Source organism: Cherax quadricarinatus, unplaced genomic scaffold, assembly GCF_038502225.1.
Source record: "Cherax quadricarinatus isolate ZL_2023a unplaced genomic scaffold, ASM3850222v1 Contig301, whole genome shotgun sequence".
Lineage (NCBI taxonomy): Eukaryota > Metazoa > Arthropoda > Malacostraca > Decapoda > Parastacidae > Cherax > Cherax quadricarinatus.
In genome coordinates, this window is record NW_027195327.1 from 150,371 (window position 1) to 174,057 (window position 23,687).

General features: G+C 40.6%; 1 protein-coding gene across 1 annotated transcript in view; it reads left to right on the forward strand.

Moving 5' to 3' along the window:
• The window catches only part of LOC128698404 (uncharacterized), a 77,822-nt gene that overhangs the window by 21,875 nt on the left and 32,260 nt on the right, over positions 1 to 23,687 (forward strand). The window contains exon 2 of the mRNA XM_070080307.1: positions 8,157 to 8,381. Within this exon, the coding sequence (XP_069936408.1) occupies positions 8,379 to 8,381 (3 nt within the window). The 5' untranslated portion in view covers positions 8,157 to 8,378. The remainder of the gene's footprint in view (positions 1 to 8,156; positions 8,382 to 23,687) is intronic.

Here is a 23,687-nt window from a genome sequence, read left to right on the forward strand (position 1 = left end):
ACAAACATTACTCCACCACAAACATTACTCCACCACAATCATTACTCCACCACAAACATTACTCCACCACAATCATTACTCCACCATTATTCCACCACAAACATTACTCCACCACAAACATTACTCCACCACAATCATTACTCCACCACAAACATTACTCCACCACAATCATTACTCCACCATTATTCCACCACAAACATTACTCCACCACAATCATTACTCCACCACAAACATTACTCCACCACAATCATTTCTCCACCACAAACATTACTCCACCACAATCATTACTCCACCACAAACATTACTCCACCACAATCATTACTCCACCACAAACATTACTCCACCACAATCATTACTCCACCACAAACATTACTCCACCACAAACATTACTCCACCACAATCATTACTCCACCACAAACATTACTCCACCACAATCATTACTCCACCACAAGCATTACTCCACCACAATCATTACTCCACCACAAACATTACTCCACCATTACTCCACCACAAACATTACTCCACCACAAACATTACTTCACCACAATCATTACTCCACCACAAACATTACTCCACCACAATCATTACTCCACCACAAACATTACTCCACCACAATCATTACTCCACCATTGCTCCACCACAAACATTATTCCACCACAAACATTACTCCACCACAATCATTACTCCACCATTACTCCACCACAAACATTATTCCACCACAAACATTACTCCACCACAAACATTACTCCACCACAAACATTACTCCACCACAAACATTACTCCACAAAACATTTTCTGATTGAAAGTACGATTTCTATCTTACTTTCCCAAAATATCTGAGGCCTTGATAGCTGTTTTAAGTGAAGAAGAAAAGAGAACCTCGTCTTTACATGACCCTGAGTTAAGGTATCTTGCAAACACCAGCAACTGGCAACACCAGCAACTGGCAACACCAGCAACTGGCAACACCAGCAACTGGCAACACCAGCAACTGGCAACACCAGCAACTGGCAACACCAGCAACTGGCAACACCAGCAACTGGCAACACCAGCAACTGGCAACACCAGCAACTGGCAACACCAGCAACTGGCAACACCAGCAACTGGCAACACCAGCAACTGGCAACACCAGCAACTGGCAACACCAGCAACTGGCAACACCAGCAACTGGCAACACCAGCAACTGGCAACACCAGCAACTGGCAACACCAGCAACTGGCAACACCAGCAACTGGCAACACCAGCAACTGGCAACACCAGCAACTGGCAACACCAGCAACTGGCAACACCAGCATCCTCAGAAGATTCTTCAAGTTGAACTGAAAATAAGCCAAATGTTGCAGACTTGATCTACTGTATAACTTGAACCTTGATGTCAATGTTGCAGACTTGATCTACTGTATAACTTGAACCTTGATGTCAATGTTGCAGACTTGATCTACTGTATAACTTGAACCTTGATGTCAATGTTGCAGACTTGATCTACTGTATAACTTGAACCTTGATGTCAATGTTGCAGACTTGATCTACTGTATAACTTGAACCTTGATGTCAATGTTGCAGACTTGATCTACTGTATAACTTGAACCTTGATGTCAATGTTGCAGACTTGATCTACTGTATAACTTGAACCTTGATGTCAATGTTGCAGACTTGATCTACTGTATAACTTGAACCTTGATGTCAATGTTGCAGACTTGATCTACTGTATAACTTGAACCTTGATGTCAATGTTGCAGACTTGATCTACTGTATAACTTGAACCTTGATATCAATGTTGCAGACTTTATCTACTGTATAACTTGAACCTTGATGTCAATGTTGCAGACTTGATCTACTGTATAACTTGATCCTTGATGTCAATATTGCAGTCTTGATCTTCTTCATAACTTGATCCTTGATGTCAATATTGCAGTCTTGATCTACTTCATAACTTGATCCTTGATGTCAATGTTGCAGACTTGATCTACTTCATAACTTGATCCTTGATGTCAATGTTGCAGACTTGATCTACTTCATAACTTGATCCTTGATGTCAATATTGCAGTCTTGATCTACTTCATAACTTGATCCTTGATGTCAATGTTGCAGACTTGATCTACTTCATAACTTGATCCTTGATGTCAATGTTGCAGACTTGATCTACTTCATAACTTGATCCTTGATGTCAATGTCCATGTCGCCTTTCCTCTTTGCAACAGTACTGTTTGAACAGTACTGTTTGAACAGTACTGTTTGAACAGTACTGTTTGAACAGTACTATTTGAACAGTACTGTTTGAACAGTACTGTTTGAACAGTACTGTTTGAACAGTACTGTTTGAACAGTACTGTTTGAGAGTGAAATTACTGCAAGTTTTTCTCCAGTCAATTTCCCAACAGAATTTCTTCCATATAGAGAGCCCAAGTTTTGATCAAAGTTTCCCCAGTTGTGTTTTTCCCTGTTATGTTGTCTCTAGTGCTACGGTATAAGCTTCAATAACCTTTCAGTTCACTTCCTGGAATATCCCTGTTAAATCCATCTTCATATTTTTGAGAACATTCCCATTACGTTCAAAAAAAACTTTTGTCTTTGTCCTTGTGCTGAGGATGAACATTTTGCAAATGTTACTTCAAGTTTGTTTGTTTCATAAAATTGTTAGACAAAGGTTTTCTACAAGTAACTGAGGACTTTCCTCTCCATTGATAATGATGGATGTGAAACCACATTTTATATTTGATTCATCATACCATCTTGCTTTGATACTCATGATGAACTCCAAATTCTGTGAACAAACACGTAAGTCAATAAAATGTGAAATATTTATCATTATTTTAATTTAATCTATGACACGCAATAAACTTTATTGAATGTCACAAATTAAATTAAATACAAATTATAATTCTACAGATTGTACATAATCTACATTATGTTGAGCAGTGATGATAATTTCCCCATGAAATTCCAAAGTTCCCCAAAGTGAGAAAATTCCCCCTTGTTAAGAGCCCCTGTTTTAAGATCTTTCTGTGTTTCTTGTCTCCTGTATGATTCCTTAAGCTTAAGTTCATTCTTATCTATTTCTCTGGCCAGCGATTCCTGCATTTCAGACAGACTGGCCCCTTTGCTCAGCTCTGTGATTCTTCGTCTCTCCTTGTAGAGGGAGCATCTCTGTCTTTCTAGTACATATCTTCTCTTCTTTTTTTCTTAGAAGAATGTTCCTTGAGCATACCTCAAGTGCCACAATGTTACTTTTTTCTTTGCAAAGGTTCTGATCCATGTTGTTTAGGATATCTTCCCAGCTTGTTTCACTTACGACATAGTTAATTTGGTCTCACTAGATGTTTCTGCTATTGAAATTGAATTTGATGAAGGCGCCTTCATAACTGATCTCATTTTGTTGATCAGGAGAGAACAGATACAGCAATTATAAATTAACATTCAGGTTATTAATTACTAGTAAATGAACAGGAAAGGTGGGTATAAGGTAACTAACACTGAGGTACCTACTTACTGCTAGTTTAACAACTGTAGCAAGTGTAAGTTGGCTAACACCTAGGTACCTACTTACTGCTAGTTGAACAACTGTAGCAAGTGTAAGTTGACTAACACCCAGGTACATACTGATAGGTGTGCAAGTACAGCATGTGTAAGGTGACTAATGCCCAGGTGCCTACTTATTGCTATGTGAACCGGGACAGCAGGTGTAAGGAGACTAACATCCAGGTACCTTCTGACTGCTAGGTGAATCGGTAGAGCAGGTGTAAGGTGATTAATACTCAGTTACCTACTTACTGCTGGGTGAACAGGCACAACAGGTGTAAGGAAACACACCCAATCTTTCACCTGAGCAAGGAAGAGATTCCTTGTCTCTTAGTGAGTGATACACAGTTTTTAATAAGCTAATTGTCTATATAAATACTGTTAAGTGCTAGTATACGAAGTTAATGGTCAGTATTAGCTTAAGATTAAGTATTTACACAACTGAGGTTCGGTATTTACAAAGTTTAGGTTCAGTGTTTACAAAGTTAATATTCATTTATAACAAAGCATGTAAGACTCGGAATTTACAAATTTAAGACTCGGTATTTGCAAAGTTAAGACCCAGTGTTCACAAAGTTAAGGCTCAGTATTTACAAAGTTATGACACGGTATTTACAAAGTTAAGATTCGGTATTTATAAAGCTAAGACTCGATATTTACAAAGTTTAGACTCAGTACTTACAAAGTTAAAGTCCCGGTATTTACAAAGTTAAGGCTCAGTATTTACAAAGTTATGATGCGGTATTTACAAAGTTATGACGTGATATTTACAAAGTTATGACCTGGTATTTACAAAATTAATATTCAATATTTTCGAAGTCAAGACTCATTGTTAACAAATGGAATATTCAGATATTCAGTATTAACTAAATTATAACTGATAATTAAGAAAGTTAAGGCCTAGTAAGTTAAGAGTTAAAGTTTGACAACAAAACTTGAAATCATTAACACAGTTCTGGCAAACCTGGAGTTTACCTGGAGAGAGTTCCGGGGGTCAACGCCCCCGCGGCCCGGTCTGTGACCAGGCCTCCTGGTGGATCAGAGCCTGATCAACCAGGCTGTTGCTGCTGGCTGCACGCAAACCAACGTACGAGCCACAGCCCGGCTGATCAGGAACCGACTTTAGGTGCTTGTCCAGTGCCAGCTTGAAGACTGCCAGGGGTCTGTTGGTAATCCCCCTTATGTATGCTGGGAGGCAGTTGAACAGTCTCGGGCCCCTAACACTTATTGTATGGTCTCTTAACGTGCTAGTGACACCCCTGCTTTTCATTGGGGGATGTTGCATCGTCTGCCAAGTCTTTTGCTTTCGTAGTGAGTGATTTTTGTGTGCAAGTTCGGTACTAGTCCCTCTAGGATTTTCCAGGTGTATATAATCATGTATCTCTCCCGCCTGCATTCCAGGGAATACAGGTTCAGGAACCTCAAGCGCTCCCAGTAATTGAGGTGTTTTATCTCCGTTATGCGCGCCGTGAAGGTTCTCTGTACATTTTCTAGGTCAGCAATTTCACCTGCCTTGAAAGGTGCTGTTAGTGTGCAGCAATATTCCAGCCTAGATAGAACAAGTGACCTGAAGAGTGTCATCATGGGCTTGGCATCCCTCGTTTTGAAGGTTCTCATTATCCATCCTGTCATTTTTCTAGCAGATGCGATTGATACAATGTTATGGTCCTTGAAGGTGAGATCCTCCGACATGATCACTCCCAGGTCTTTGACGTTGGTGTTTCGCTCTATTTTGTGGCCAGAATTTGTTTTGTACTCTGATGAAGACTTAATTTCCTCGTGTTTACCATATCTGAGTAATTGAAATTTCTCATCGTTGAACTTCATATTGTTTTCTGCAGCCCACTGAAAGATTTGGTTGATGTCCGCCTGGAGCCTTGCAGTGTCTGCAATGGAAGACACTGTCATGCAGATTCGGGTGTCATCTGCAAGGGAAGACACGGTGCTGTGGCTGACATCCTTGTCTATGTCGGATATGAGGATGAGGAACAAGATGGGAGCGAGTACTGTGCCTTGTGGAACAGAGCTTTTCACCGTGCCTGCCTCGGACTTTACTCTGTAGACTACTACTCTCTGTGTTCTGTTAGTGAGGAAATTATAGATCCATCGACCGACTTTTCCTGTTATTCCTTTAGCACGCATTTTGTGCGCTATTACGCCATGGTCACACTTGTCGAAGGCTTTTGCAAAGTCTGTATATATTACATCTGCATTCTTTTTGTCTTCTAGTGCATCTAGGACCTTGTCGTAGTGAACCAATAGTTGAGACAGACAGGAGCGACCTGTTCTAAACCCATGTTTCCCTGGGTTGTGTAACTGATGGGTTTCTAGATGGGTGTGATCTTGCTTCTTAGGACTCTTTCAAAGATTTTTATGATATGGGATGTTAGTGCTATTGGTCTGTAGTTCTTTGCTGTTGCTTTACTGCCCCCTTTGTGGAGTGGCGCTATGTCTGTTGTTTTTAGTAACTGTGGGACGACCCCTGTGTCCATGCTCCCTCTCCATAGGATGGTAAAGGCTCGTGATAGGGGCTTCTTGCAGTTCTTGATGAACACGGAGTTCCATGAGTCTGGCCCTGGGGCAGAGTGCATGGGCATGTCATTTATCGCCTGTTCGAAGTCATTTGGCGTCAGGATAACATCAGATAGGCTTGTGTTAGCCAAATTCTGTGGCTCTCTCATAAAAAATTCATTTTGATCTTCGACTCTCAGTCTGGTTAGTGGCTTGCTAAAAACTGAGTCATATTGGGACTTGAGTAGCTCACTCATTTCCTTGCTGTCATCTGTGTAGGACCCATCTTGTTTAAGTAGGGGCCCAATACTGGACGTTGTTCTCGACTTTGATTTGGCATAGGAGAAGAAATACTTTGGGTTTCTTTCGATTTCATTTATGGCTTTTAGTTCTTCCCGCGATTCCTGACTCCTATAAGATTCCTTTAGCTTAAGTTCGATGTTTGCTATTTCTCTGACCAGTGTCTCCCTACGCATTTCAGATAGATTGACCTCTTTTAGCCGCTCTGTTATTCTTTTCCGTCGCCTGTAAAGAGAGCGCCTGTCTCTTTTAATTTTACATCCACTCCACCTTTTTCTTAGAGGAATAAGTCTTGTGCATACATCGAGTGCCACCAAGTTAATCTGTTCTAGGCATAAGTTGGGGTCTGTGTTGCTTAGTATATCTTCCCAGCTTATATCGGTTAGGACTTGGTTTACTTGGTCCCACTTTATGTTTTTGTTATTGAAGTTGAATTTGGTGAATGCTCCCTCGTGACTAATCTCATTTTGTCGGTCTGGGGCTCCGCGCATACATGTCTGAACCTCAATTATGTTGTGATCTGAGTATATTGTTTTTGATATGGTGACATTTCTTATCAGATCATCATTGTTAGTGAACATGAGGTCTAGTGTATTCTCCATTCTAGTTGGCTCTATTATTTGCTGGTTTAAATTGAATTTTGTGCAGAGATTTAAAAGCTCGTGTGAGTGTGAGTTTTCATCAGAGCTGCCTCCTTGTGTTATTACTGCAACAATATTATTTGCTATATTCCTCCATTTTAAGTGCCTTAAGTTGAAATCCCCCAGGAGCAAGATGTTGGGTGCAGGAGCTGGAAGATTTTCCAGTGGTCAATTTTTAACAGCTGTTCCTGGAATTGCTGGGATGTTGCATCCGGAGGCTTGTAGACTACCACAATGACTAGGTTTTGGTTCTCGACCTTTACTGCTAAAACTTCCACTACATCATTTGAGGCATTAAGCAGTTCTGTGCAAACAAGTGATTCTGCAATGTACAGGCCAACTCCCCCCTTTTGCCTGTTCACTCTGTCACATCTGTATAGGTTGTAACCTGGGATTCATATTTCGTTATCCAAGTGATCCTTTATGTGGGTCTCAGTGAAAGCCGCGAACATTGCCTTTGCCTCTGCAAGCAGTCCACGGATGAAATGTATTTTGTTGTTTGTTGCTGGCTTTAGACCCTGTATATTTGCAAAGAAGAATGTCATCGGACTGGTGGTATTGTTGGTACTGGGGGGGGATTTTTTTCCGGCATTAGTATCTGTATCTGTTGGTTTGGAGTGGAGGCCATCGACTGTGGTTCCACTCCAGGAATGACTGGATTTGGTCTACAATTTTTGCCATTTCCTGCCAGTTTTGTTTCCTTCCTGGCACTAAAAAACCTCTCCCTCTTGAGTGGCTGTGGCTACCCAGGTTTTCCCATGGCCTGGATGTTTTGTATCTTTTTGTCCCCTTTAGATGGTGTGCCTGACAATTTAAGTTATAGCACAGTCTTTCCTGTACTGAAGAGGTACACATTTCAGGGTGAAAAAGCTTACAGGAAGGGAGTTTGCATTTTCCTGTTGTCATATGGGCATGGCATTTTCTAGGGTGGTCATAGTTGCACGTCCCATCTGTTTTTCCAGATTTCCCATGTCTGCAGATACCAAGTGCATAGTATGTGCACAGGCTTGGTTTCCGCTTGCCTTGGGTTTCTGTGACTGTATTCCCTGTTGGTGCATGTTTACCTGTCTTATTCCTATCTTCCCTAGCACCAACACAATAATATAAATTATTCTCAGCATATTTATGAAATATATATCATATATTTTATATATTTTTCACTAATACAGTTTTATTGACTATCAGCTAGAAGAACATAACGTCTGCTACCACTAGTGTGCAACTTAACACTACGACCACTACGACCAGTACTACTGCTGGATCACCTACCAGTCACCACTACGACCAGTACCCCTGCATGACCACCAGCCAGAAGCGACATCACCACCAGGTCCACTTCTAGACTACTGACCACTTATACCATCGTTTCCTGTTCCAGCATTTTCAAATACTCTCAGCTCATCAGTTATGGTAAGAATAATTATCTTGCACTTATGTTTCACCCAGTTACATTTATTATGGTTTAGATCTAGTTATATTTATTATGGTTCACCCAGTTATATTTATTATGGGTCAGATCCAGTTATTGGGACACATCTCTGCCTATTTATTATATGGTGAGTTCTATTATATATAATAATTATCTTCTGGTTCATCTGTACATTTACTGAAGGTTAAATTAATTTTAACTTCACTGGTTCTCTGCTGTGTTAAAATGTTTGAATAATGTTTGTTGATCTTGTAAGATGAGATCATATTTACTTTGTATTAAACATAATTACCTCACACTTGCCCGGCACTACATCACCCTAGTGAATATACCTCTTCCAGTCATTAAATAAAATAGGGAACATGAGAATAGGTGACATTCAGAAACATTATGGAACAGGCGCAGAATATGAAAAGTGTCGAGGTGGTAGTATATACTGAATGGTGTGAACACAAGTATGTGGAGAGTAATAGTGTGAACGTAAGTGTGAATCATCTTAGATGTGCAGGATCTTTGATGAGAAAAACAAAGCACTTTAATAAGTGAACTTATCAGAAGAGTATCTCTCATTGAAGAAAAATAAAGTGATTCATTATATGATAATGTTTAAGGACTTATATATAACATCTCATGTAGCTGGTGGGTGGAGTGATGATTTAGTGAAAAAGTATTAAATACTGTAAAGTGTAATAATTCAGATGATGTATCAAGAAAAACAGTATTTCAAGATAATTCTATATAGACAGTTCAAGACAAACACCTCGAGAAATATGGTAGAAATATATGTTTTAAATGAGAGTAATTAAGAAATTAAATTTAGTGACAGTATTATTTAAATGTGGTAGAGTGTCAGTGAAAATATTGGTGAAAGAGCACGATTCATGATGGTGGGTGGGTCCAACATACCTGGAGTATACCTGGAGTATACCTGGAGTATACCTGGAGAGTGTTTCGGGGGTCAATGCCCCGCAGCCCGGTCCATGACAAGGCCATGAGGCCTTGTCATAGAACCACAGTCTGGCTGATCAGGTACTGACTATAGGTGCATGTCAAGAGCCTTCTTGAAGACAGTCAGGGATGTATTGGTAATCCCCATATGTATGCTGGGAAGCAATTGAACAGTCTTTGGCCCCTGACACTTATTGTGCTGTCTTTTATCGTGCTAGTGGTGCCCCTATCTGTTCATTAGGGGAATGTTGCATCGTCTGCAAAGTCATCTGCTTTCATAGGGAGTGATTTTCGTGTACAAATTTGGTACTAATCCCTCTAGTATTTTCCAAGTGTATATAATCATATATCTCTCCCGCCTGCGGTCCAGGGAATACAAGTCACGGAACTTCAACATTTCCCAGTAATTTAGGTGTTCTATCGTACTTATGTGTGCCATGAAGGTTCATTGTACATTTTCTAGGCCAGCAATTTCACCTGCCTTGAAATGCACAGAAATATTCTAGCCTGGATAGAATAAGGGACCTGGAAAGTGTCATCATGGGCTTGGCATCCCTAGTTTTGTAGGTTCTCATTATCCACCCTGTCATTTTTCTTGCAGATGCGATTCATACAATGTTGTGGTCTCTGAAAGTGAGTTCCTCTGACATTATCACTCCCAGGTCCTTTACATTAGTTGTTTACTCTATTGTTTGGTTGGAAATTGTTTTATACTCTGATATAGTTTTAATTTCTTCACATTTTCCATATTGGAGTAATTGAAATTTCTGTTCATTGAACTTCATATTGTTTTCTGCGGCCCATTTAAAAGTTTGGTTGATGTCAACCTGAAGTCTTGCAGTGTTTTCACTGGAGTACACTCTCATGCAGATTCATAAGAACATAAGAAAGAAGGAACACTGCAACAGGCTTATTGACCCATGCGATGCAGATCCATGTCACTTTCTGGATTAGACGAATGACCCACCTAGTCAGGTCACTTCCACTTAAGGAAGGAGCATGGCATAAAATCTAGTAGCACAAGGTAGTCAGGTCAAACTCACACCTACCCACACCCACTCATGTATTTATCTAACCTATTTTTAAAACTGCACAACGTCTTAGCTTCTATAACTGTACTTGGGAGTTTGTTCCACTCATCCACAGCTCTATTACCAAACCAGTGCTTTCCTATATCCTTACTGAATCTGAATGTTTCCAACTTAAAACTATTGCTACGAGTCCTGTCTTGGCTGGATATTTTCAGCATGCTATTTACATCCACTTTATTTACTTTTGTATTCCATTTATACACCTCGATCATATCCCCACTAATTCTGCGCCTTTCTAGAGAGTGCAGATTCAGGGCCCTCAGTCTATCGGCTCTATCCTCATAGGGAAGACTCCTGATACATGGGATCTACTTAGTCATCCTCCTCTGTACGTTTTCCAGAGCATTTATAGCCATTTTGTATTATGGTGACCAAAACTGTACAGTACAATCTAAATGAAACCTAACAAAAGATATGTAGAGTTAAAGAACAACCTGAGGACTTCTATTATTTATACTTCTTGAAATAAAGCCAAGGATTCTGTTAGCTTTATTGCGAGCACTAATGCACTGTTGTTTTGGCTTCATATTTCTGCTAACCAAAACTTCTAAATCCTTTTCGTAATCAGTAATATTAAAATCTACATTATTTAGTTTATATGTGTCATGGTTATTTTCATGACCAACATTTAGAACTTTGCATTTGTCTATATTATGCTGCATCTGCCATTTCTCCGACCATTGCATCAGGCTATTCAAATCTTCCTGGAGTGCTCTAATGTCCTCATTAGAATGAATTGGATGGCCTATTTTGGTGTCATCAGAGAATTTGCTTATGTCACTATTTATTTCCACATCTGTGTCGTTTATGTAAAATTGTGAACAACAAAGGGCCCAACACTGACCCCTGTGGAACACCGCTTGTGACTTGCCCCCATTCTGATTTCTCCCCATTTATGCAGACTCTCTGCTGTCTATTTGTCAACCATGCCTCTACCCAGGAAAAAATTTCTCCTGCTTTTTCGAGTGATTTAAGTTTGCTCAATAGCCTCTTATGTGGAACTCTATCGAAAGCCTTACTGAAGTCCATATAAACAATATCATATTCAGTACTATAATCTACCTACTCAAATACCTTAGTGAAGAAAGTTAGTAAATTCGTAAGACAGGAACGCCCCTTAGTAAAACCATGTTGAGATTCATTAATCAATTTATGCCTTTCAAGATTGCTAAGAATTGCCTTGGCAATTATTTATTCCATAAATTTTCCCTCTATTGAGGTAAGGCTTATTGGTTTATAGTTCGAAGCCAAGGACCTGTCACCTGCCTTGTAAATAGGTATTACATTTGCCATTTTCCACTTATCAGGCAGAATGCCAGTTTGTAGTGATGTGTTGAAATAATTAGCCAAAGGTTTGCTAAGTTTTTCTCTACATTCCTTTAAAACTCTTGCAAATAGTTCATCAGGGCCTGGGGATTTTTTAGATTTAAATTTATCTATTTGTCTGAGGACCATATCACTAGTAACCGCAATTGTGCATAGTTTATCGTCCTGTTCTACATAATTTAATGTTGCTGGAATTTCGCTTGTATCTTCCTGAGTAAAAACTGGAAGGAAGTAAGTATTGAAATTTCACACATTTCCTTATCACCTTATCTCACCTGAGTTTCTCTTAAGTGAGCCTATCTTGTCCCTTTTGGGTTAGTCTTCGAATCCCTTGTGACTTTAGCCCCATGATCCCTTTTTGTTTTTCTTATTCCTTTTTTATATTTCTCTCTTTAAATGAATATATTTATTTCTTAACTGTCCATCCCCTCTTTTGATACGCCTAAATATTCATCTCTTTTGGTCAATGAAATGTTTTAATCTATAGTTCATCTATTTGGGATCATTTTTGTTAGATCTAATTTTGCTACTCGGTACAAAAGTTGTCTGAGCAGCTAGAACTATGTTCTGAAAAACATCATATTGGCAACCAACACCACCTACCTGACCCATACTCAGGTTATCCCAATTTAGACCACCCAGATAATTTCTCAGTACCATGAAATCGGCCAAGCAGAAATCTGGGACAGATATTTGATTGCAATTTATTGGGTAATTCAGTAATTTATTGAAACTAAGTGATTTGTGATCTCTTTCCCCAAGTTCATCATTAACCTCACGGTATTGTGCCTTTTTGTTATTTAGTTATTTAGTGACTCTTTGTTGGCAAGAACAAAGTCAAGCAGATTGTTTCCTCTAGTTGGTTCTGCCACAAACTTTTAAAAAGCAATCCTGAACCATATCAAGAAATTCACTACACTCAAGATTTCCTTTCACATTGTTTCAATCAATTTGTCTAAAGTTAAAACCTCCCATTAACACAACATTATCATATCTAGAAGCCTTGTGAATTTCGTCCCATAGCAGCCTCCTGCACTCCCTATCAAAGTTTGGGAGCCTATAAATCACACCCAGAATTAATTTTTCACGATCCTTGAGAAATTGCAGCCTAAAAGATTCTGTGTCAGATGTTTCTTGTCTTATATCATGTCTAAGACAACAATTTAAATTATCACTGATATAAATCGCCACTCCACCACCCTTCCTATTGACCCTATCAGTATGGAGTAGTTTATAACCCTGTATGCCGCATTCAAAAGGTATTTCTCTATCTTTCAGGTTGAACCAGACCTCTGTTATAGCAATAATATCTATATTACCTGCACTTGCAAGTAATCTTAGCTCATCTATCTTATTTCTTAGACTCCTAATATTTGTATAGTAAATCTTAAGGAAGCTAGTCTCTCGTTGCCCTCTATTATCTCTCTTTATTTGTTGATCAATTGATTTGCCTTTACAAGCAACTTTATTCTGAATATTGTCTTTTAAACATATCCCTGAGGTATCCTGGTTATATCTGTTATTTTCAACCCTTGTACTGCAACCTGACTGTTTCCCACAACCACTCATTCCTATATAATCTATCAGTTTCAAGTCCTAGACAAGTCATCAATTACCCTCTTTATTGAATTGGCTAATGCAACCACTCCAAGCCCAGAGAGATGAACCCCATCCCTTGCATACATATCACGTTTGCCATAGAATTTGTCCCAGTTATCAATGAATGGGATTGCAAGTTCCTTGCAGTACCTGTCTAGCCAGCAATTTATTCCAGTTGCCCTAGATTCATAGCCCACTCCCTTTCTAGGCAAGATGCTACATATGACTGGGATCCCTCCCTTAGACCTGACTACTTCTATGGCTGACCTGTACTTACCCAGTAGCTCCTCTCTCCTGCCCTTCCCAGTGTCATTACCCCCAGCACTAAGACAGATAATGGGCTTGTTCCCATTACCTGACATATTATCCAACCCCCCGTCTGACCTTCCTGTCTCTGTTACAAAAAGCACTGTAAACTTATCTTAACTAAGAGTCTCCCACAATTAGAGTGGTACCTTTAACTTCACTAACCACTGAAGTTTTCTCGTCCTGAAGAACAGAGAATCGTTTTCCTATCTTTACACCTCCTCTGTTAACCTTCCTTATCTTCCTTCATCCTGAATTGTGAACAACTTTCCAATTAAAGCAGCTGCCACTCTCACTGCTGGCAACCATTTCCTCCTCACCAGCTACAACTACCTTACACTCACTCCCAAACCCATTTAGGCGAAGCTTTAGGCAGTATAGAGTGTCTTCGCCTGAACTTCTTTATTTTTCGTTCTATTTCTTTCATTTTTTTTGTACGTAAAGAAGCACCTTTCAATAGTAACGTGACCAAGTTTCAATAAGATAGCTCAAAAAACAACTGAGAAAAAAATTATATACTAATAATCATACATATTGAACTGTATTTTCGTAATGGGACTTGGAGAAGCTGTTTTGGCATTATCTACGCATAAAACAATGTTAAACTGTATTTATCATGATTATCCGAACTGTAATTTATCGTTTCTTCATTCTTTAAAAAAATAAAGTTTGTATGGTTTTGACGTTCAGCGAAATATCTGACTTTTGCCCTCACAAAAATCAAAAACAAATTATGATATCTCAGTTGGCTAATCACCAGCTTATAAAACAATTTTTCCTTTATGTTCTCTGTGAATTTCATTACATTCCTGCTATTATTAACGAAAATACAGTCATATATATGTGAATAACTTACTTCCGAGATAATCCGCGAAACAGCAGGACCACCGTTTTTTTTTTTTTCGAGAAAATAGCATTTTTCTCAGCATTACGAGTGTATATCATAGTTACCCCATGTTCGTTTTCTTTAATGTAAGGACCCTGGAGGTGAAAGAAGGAGAATGGAAGCCTGTCCCTGACTATGGGAATCTTATATTCCCGTGGGAACGCTCTTAGAATATGCCATATATTATTCATTCTGGAGTATTTACCATATTTCTTTGTTATCTATATTGTTTATTATGTCATATTAGATCAATTGTGATAGATAAATAAGCCGTAGAAGCTATAATAGCGTTATATTGAAACATATTCCCCGGCCACCCCGAGACTGGAATTTTCCATGACGTCAGCAAAATGTTGCCAGAAGGTTCCTGGTCGGCTGGAAGTCTACGGATAAGTCCCGCCCAATGTATTATGATGCTAAGTCGTAAATTATTATTTAGCATACAAACAGAGGTACAAAAAAATACAGATAAGAGCAGCATGCCAAAGCCACTTATACTATGCATAACATTATGGGCTGGCTTAAAATTAAATTAAGATTAACTAAGCAATGATGAAATCAGTGATAAGACATTATTGTAAACAGATAACTATAAAATACAAATGAGTATTACAAAGACAGGTCATATGGTTGCATGCATTGCTGTTCATTCAGTAGAATGGAGTATTCTGTTAGGTAGTGTATTTAAAAAAAATAACAAAGTTAGATTTAACATTTATGTGATATAATTGTGAGTAACATTTAGGATATACAATTTATATGGTTCAGTTATTCAGTATTTATTTGGTTTTGAGTGAGTAAATGATCTTTGAGAAGAGACTTGAATTTATAAACAGGTAGTGTTTCTTTTATATTTACAGGTAATGAATTCCAGATTTTAGGGCCTTTTATGTGCACTGAGTTTTTGCATAGTGTGAGATGGACACGAGGAACATCAAAGAGTGATCTGTGCCTTGTGTTATGGTCATGTGTTCTGTTGAGGTTGGCAAGGAGATGTTTGAGGGGAGGGTTAATATCAGAGTTAAGTGTTCTATGTATGTAATAAGTGCAATAATAAGTATGGATGTTTTGTATGGTGAGTAGGTTTAGTGTTTTGAATATTGGTGGAGTGTGCTGCCTGTAGTGAGAATTTGTTATCATTCTAACTGCAGCCTTTTGTTGGGTAATTAGTGGTCTGAGATGGTTAGTTGTTGTTGAGCCCCATGCACAAATTCCATAGGTAAGATAGGGGTAAATAAGAGAGTGATAGAGGGCCAGGAGGGCTGACTGTGGAACATAGTACCGTATCTTCGATAGTATGCCTACAGTCTTGGAAATTTTCTTAGAAATTTGTTGTATATGTGTATGAAATTTGAGTCTATTATCGAGGTGGATTCCTAAGAATTTTCCCTCTGCTAGCTTTGTGATAGATGATCCGTTTATTGTTATGTTAAGAGGGACATCTGTAGCTCTATTACCAAACTGAATGAAGTAGGTTTTGTCAATGTTTAGTGTAAGTTTGTTAGTCCTCATCCAGGTAGATATTTTCTGTAATTCGGTGTTTACAGTATTGGAATAAGTAAGTAAGTTTATTCAGGTACACACAAATACAGTTACATAGAATTATCATACATAGCAGCATATGTGTAGAGAACCTAGGATAACCCAAAAAAGTCAGAAAGAATAATACAATAAATACACGAAAAAAAAATGTGCGGGTTATTTGTGTATCGTTCCAGTCACGGTATTGTGCCTTTTTTATTTAAAAACGAAAAAAAATGAAAATTGAGGAGAGGTGAGCAGACCTGCCGCGGGTGGTGACGTCACCCTAGGTGTTTTAAATGACCATAATTCCTTGTAGGAATGTCGTAGAACAATGATTCTGGTACCATTGTGTTGCCAGAGAGTTAAGCTATTTTTCTGTGAGATTAACTCAATTTGTGATTTTTTCGACAAAATTTTTCGTTCGCGCTAAGCAGGCTCGGTTTCCCCCTTCAGCGTCCTATTTTCCTCCTGAAGAAGTAGGACCTCCTTCAACACTTTAACCTGAGATTCTAAAACACTACAGCAAGCCATGATTCTTCGTAACACCCCATACTAACTCCCAGACAGCTTAGGACAGTTATAACCTCACTTGACCACTGACCTCAGCGTATTGACCACTGACCTCAGCGTACTGACCACTGACCTCAACGTACTGACCACTGACCTCAATGTACTGACCACTGACCTCAGCGTATTGACCACTGACCTCAGTGTACTGACCACTGACCTCAGCGTACTGACCACTGACCTCAGCGTACTGACCACTGACCTCAGCGTATTGACCACTGACCTCAACGTACTGACCACTGACCTCAGCGTACTGACCACTGACCTCAGCGTATTGACCACTGACCTCAGTGTACTGACCACTGACCTCAGCGTACTGACCACTGACCTCAGCGTATTGACCACTGACCTCAACGTACTGACCACTGACCTCAGCGTACTGACCACTGACCTCAACGTACTGACCACTGACCTCAGCGTACTGACCACTGACCTCAACGTACTGACCACTGACCTCAGCGTATTGACCACTGACCTCAGCGTATTGACCACTGACCTCAACGTACTGACCACTGACCTCAGCGTACTGACCACTGACCTCAACGTACTGACCACTGACCTCAGCGTACTGACCACTGACCTCAACGTACTGACCACTGACCTCAGCGTATTGACCACTGACCTCAGCGTACTGACCACTGACCTCAACGTACTGACCACTGACCTCAATGTACTGACCACTGACCTCAGCGTATTGACCACTGACCTCAGTGTACTGACCACTGACCTCAGCGTACTGACCACTGACCTCAGCGTACTGACCACTGACCTCAGCGTATTGACCACTGACCTCAACGTACTGACCACTGACCTCAGCGTACTGACCACTGACCTCAGCGTATTGACCACTGACCTCAGCGTACTGACCACTGACCTCAGCGTACTGACCACTGACCTCAGCGTATTGACCACTGACCTCAACGTACTGACCACTGACCTCAACGTACTGACCACTGACCTCAGCGTACTGACCACTGACCTCAGTGTATTGACCACTGACCTCAGCGTACTGATGCGGGTGTCATCTGCAAAGGAGGACACGGTGCTGTGGCTTACATCCCTGTCTATGTCAGATATGAGGCAAGACCCAGGTACCCATTTTACTGATGGGCGAACATGGACAACCGGTGTAAGGAAACGTGCCCAATGTTTCAACCCTGGAACCAGTACACACACCATGTGAAGTGAGAGCTTTTGCCACCAGGCCACGGGCCACAGTCAAGGAACATTTAGTCAGGATGAGGAATTCTTGCAAAAATCTGACGTGGATTATTGAATGTATGAAGAGAATTTGAAAAAAATACAGTTTTGCCAAAGTGTAAAACATTTACCTGGGAACGTAATTTTTGGACTGGTTAAGCAAGTCTTGAGAAGAGAAACTATAAAAAGAAAAAGCACTAAATCAGATGACACAAGAGAAAACTTGTAGGTAAGTTGAACATTCTGGTGTGATTATTAAGAGGAATTGTTCAGAGGAATATAACTGAAGAGATATACTTAAAAATTATTGTAAAATATCTTAGAAAACGTAAGTGAAATTTGATAGGTATGTTAAAAATATCTAGTTATAGTTTCTTCCTTATTACTTTGTGAAAATGTAAGGTTAATGATTTTAAAAGTTGGTCAGCATGTTATGTAAAATTTATCTCTCCCTCTGACTCTGACTCTGACTCTGACTCTGACTCTGACTCTGACTCTGACTCTGACTCTGACTCTGACTCTGACTCTGACACTGACTCTGACTCTGACTCTGACTCTCACTCTGACACTGACTCTGACTCTGACTCTGACTCTGACACTGACTCTGACTCTGACTCTGACTCTGACTCTGACACTGACTCTGACTCTGACTCTGACTCTGACTCTGACTCTGACTCTGACACTGACTCTGACTCTGACTCTGACACTGACTCTGACTCTGACACTGACTCTGACTCTGACTCTGACTCTGACACTGACTCTGACTCTGACTCTGACTCTGACTCTGACACTGACTCTGACTCTGACACTGACTCTGACTCTGACTCTGACTCTGACTCTGACTCTGACTCTGACACTGACTCTGACTCTGACTCTGACTCTGACTCTGACTCTGACTCTGACACTGACTCTGACTCTGACTCTGACTCTGACTCTGACACTGACTCTGACTCTGACACTGACTCTGACTCTGACTCTGACACTGACTCTGACTCTGACTCTGACTCTGACTCTGACTCTGACTCTGACTCTGACACTGACTCTGACTCTGACTCTGACTCTGACACTGACTCTGACTCTGACTCTGACTCTGACACTGACTCTGACTCTGACTCTGACTCTGACTCTGACACTGACTCTGACTCTGACACTGACTCTGACTCTGACTCTGACTCTGACACTGACTCTGACTCTGACTCTGACTCTGACTCTGACTCTGACACTGACTCTGACTCTGACTCTGACTCTGACACTGACTCTGACTCTGACTCTGACTCTGACACTGACTCTGACTCTGACTCTGACTCTGACTCTGACACTGACTCTGACTCTGACACTGACTCTGACTCTGACTCTGACTCTGACTCTGACACTGACTCTGACTCTGACTCTCCCTCTGACTCTGACTCTGACTCTGACTCTGACACTGACTCTGACTCTGACTCTGACTCTGACACTGACTCTGACTCTGACTCTCCCTCTGACTCTGACTCTGACACTGACTCTGACTCTGACACTGACTCTGACACTGACTCTGACTCTGACTCTGACTCTGACTCTGACACTGACTCTGACTCTGACTCTGACTCTGACTCTGACTCTGACACTGACTCTCCCTCTGACTCTCCCTCTGACTCTGACTCTGACACTGACTCTGACTCTGACACTGACTCTGACACTGACTCTGACTCTGACTCTGACTCTGACTCTGACACTGACTCTGACTCTGACTCTGACTCTGACTCTGACTCTGACACTGACTCTGACTCTGACTCTCCCTCTGACTCTGACTCTGACACTGACTCTGACTCTGACACTGACTCTGACTCTGACTCTGACACTGACTCTGACTCTGACTCTGACTCTGACACTGACTCTGACTCTGACACTGACTCTGACTCTGACTCTGACTCTGACACTGACTCTGACTCTCCCTCTGACTCTGACACTGACTCTGACTCTGACTCTGACACTGACTCTGACTCTGACCCTGACACTGACTCTGACTCTGACTCTGACTCTGACACTGACTCTGACTCTGACTCTCCCTCTGACTCTGACTCTGACACTGACTCTGACTCTGACACTGACTCTGACTCTGACTCTGACTCTGACACTGACTCTGACTCTGACTGACTCTGACACTGACACTGACTCTGACTCTGACACTGACTCTGACTCTGACTCTGACTCTGACACTGACTCTGACTCTGACTCTGACTCTGACACTGACACTGATTCTGACTCTGACACTGACTCTGACTCTGACACTGACTCTGACTCTGACACTGACTCTGACTCTGACTCTGACACTGACTCTGACTCTGACTCTGACTCTGACTCTGACACTGACTCTGACTCTGACTCTGACACTGACACTGACTCTGACTCTGACTCTGACTCTGACACTGACTCTGACTCTGACTCTGACACTGACACTGACACTGACTCTGACACTGACTCTGACACTGACTCTGACTCTGACCCTGACACTGACTCTGACTCTGACTCTGACTCTGACACTGACTCTGACTCTGACTCTCCCTCTGACTCTGACTCTGACACTGACTCTGACTCTGACACTGACTCTGACTCTGACTCTGACACTGACTCTGACTCTGACTCTGACTCTGACTCTGACTCTGACTCTGACTCTGACTCTGACTCTGACACTGACTCTGACTCTGACTCTGACACTGACTCTGACTCTGACACTGACTCTGACTCTGACACTGACTCTGACTCTGACACTGACTCTGACTCTGACTCTGACACTGACTCTGACTCTGACTCTGACTCTGACTCTGACACTGACTCTGACTCTGACTCTGACACTGACACTGACTCTGACTCTGACTCTGTCTCTGACTCTGACACTGACTCTGACTCTGACTCTGACACTGACACTGACACTGACTCTGACACTGACTCTGACTCTGACTCTGACTCTGACTCTGACTCTGACACTGACTCTGACTCTGACTCTGACTCTGACACTGACACTGACACTGACTCTGACACTGACTCTGACTCTGACTCTGACTCTGACTCTGACTCTGACACTGACTCTGACACTGACTCTGACTCTGACTCTGACACTGACTCTGACTCTGACTCTGACTCTGACTCTGACTCTGACTCTGACACTGACTCTGACTCTGACTCTCCCTCTGACTCTGACTCTGACACTGACTCTGACTCTGACACTGACTCTGACTCTGACTCTGACTCTGACACTGACACTGACTCTGACTCTGACTCTGACTCTGACTCTGACTCTGACTCTGACTCTGACACTGACTCTGACTCTGACTCTGACTCTCCCTCTGACTCTGACTCTGACACTGACTCTGACTCTGACACTGACTCTGACTCTGACTCTGACTCTGACACTGACACTGACACTGACTCTGACTCTGACTCTGACTCTGACTCTGACTCTGACTCTGACACTGACACTGACTCTGACTCTGACTCTGACTCTCCCTCTGACTCTGACTCTGACACTGACTCTGACTCTGACACTGACTCTGACTCTGACTCTGACTCTGACACTGACACTGACACTGACTCTGACTCTGACACTGACTCTGACTCTGACTCTGACTCTGACTCTGACTCTGACTCTGAATCTGACACTGACTCTGACACTGACTCTGACTCTGACTCTGACACTGACTCTGACTCTGACTCTGACTCTGACTCTGACTCTGACTCTGACACTGACTCTGACACTGACTCTGACTCTGACACTGACTCTGACTCTGACTCTGACTCTGACTCTCTGACACTGACTCTGACTCTCACTCCCACTTCCTCTCTAACTACATAACACATATCTGATATTCTGTGGATGTCAAGTCCATCATTACGGCCATTTTTCTTATATAATCTGGAGTAAGTATATTCCTAGAAATATATTACCCCACAATGGTACCAACACAATTTCCTATAAGAGATGAGAATACCATTATGATGTTTACCTAGCTCAATTGTTCCGGAGAAATGATGTAAAGATGGAGGAGAGATCTGTGCCAGCTCGGCCAGTTTAACCTTCTACTTTCATGTTAATGTATATTAACCTCTATATAAGATGTATATTAACCTCTATATAAGATGTATATTAACCTCTATATAAGATGTATATTAACCTCTATATTAGATGTACATTAACCTCTTTATAAGATATATATTAACCTCTATATAAGATGTATATTAACCTCTATATAAGATGTATATTAACCTCTATATAAGATGTATATTAACCTCTATATAAGATGTATATATACCTCTATATAAGATATATATTAACCTCTATATAAGATATATATTAACCTCTATATAAGATATATATTAACCTCTATATAAGATATATATTAACCTCTATATAAGATATATATTAACCTCTATATAAGATATATATTAACCTCTATATAAGATATATATTAACCTCTATATAAGATATATATTAACCTCTATATAAGATATATATTAACCTCTATATAAGATGTATATTAACCTCTATATAAGATGTATATATACCTCTATATAAGATATATATTTACCTCTATATAAGATATATATTAACCTCTATATAAGATATATATTAACCTCTATATAAGATATATATTAACCTCTATATAAGATATATATTAACCTCTATATAAGATATATATTAACCTCTATATAAGATATATATTAACCTCTATATAAGATATATATTAACCTCTATATAAGATATATATTAACCTCTATATAAGATATATATTAACCTCTATATAAGATATATATTAACCTCTATATAAGATATATATTAACCTCTATATAAGATATATATTAACCTCTATATAAGATATATATTAACCTCTATATAAGATATATATTAACCTCTATATAAGATATATATTAACCTCTATATAAGATATATATTAACCTCTATATAAGATATATATTAACCTCTATATAAGATGTATATTAACCTCTATATAAGATGTATATTAACCTCTATATAAGATGTATATTAACCTGTATATAAGATGTATATTAACCTCTACATAAGATAACAACCGTATATAAGACACATCATATAATATTGCATGTAGAACAAATACTTAAAACATTATGAGAGAAAGAACACTTGCACATTCACAAGCGCCATCAGGTAGTATTGTAGGAGTGGAATATAATGTGTCAGGAAGAAATGTTACATACTAACTAATAAACATTATGAAAGTAGAAATAATTACTTATATTGGGAATAAAGAATGAAAATTTCCAGAGACTTGACCTGGTTCAGAGTCCTGGGACCTGACCTGGCACTGAGTCCTGCTACCTGACCTGGAACTGAGCCTTGGGACCTGACCTGGTACTGAGTCCGGGGATTTGACCTGGTACTGAGTCCTGGGACCTGACCTGGTACTAAGTCCTGGGACTTGACCTGGTACTGAGCCCTGGGACTTGACCTGGTACTGAGTCCTGGGACCTGACCTGGTACTGAGTCCTGGGACCTGACCTGGTACTGAGTCCTGGGACCTGACCTGGTACTGAGCCTTGGGACTTGACCTGGTACTGAGTCCTGGGACCTGACCTGGTACTGAGCCTTGGGACATGACCTACAACTGAATCCTTCGACCTGACCTGATACTGAACCCTAACACCTGACCTGGTACTGAGTCCTGGGACCTGACCTGGTACTGAGCCTTGGAACCTGACCTGGTACTGAGCCCTGGGACCTGACATGGTACTGAGTCCTGGGACCTGACCTGGAACTGAGCCCTGGGACCTGACATGGTACTGAGCCTTGAGACCTGACCTGGTACTGAGTCCTGGGATCTGACCTG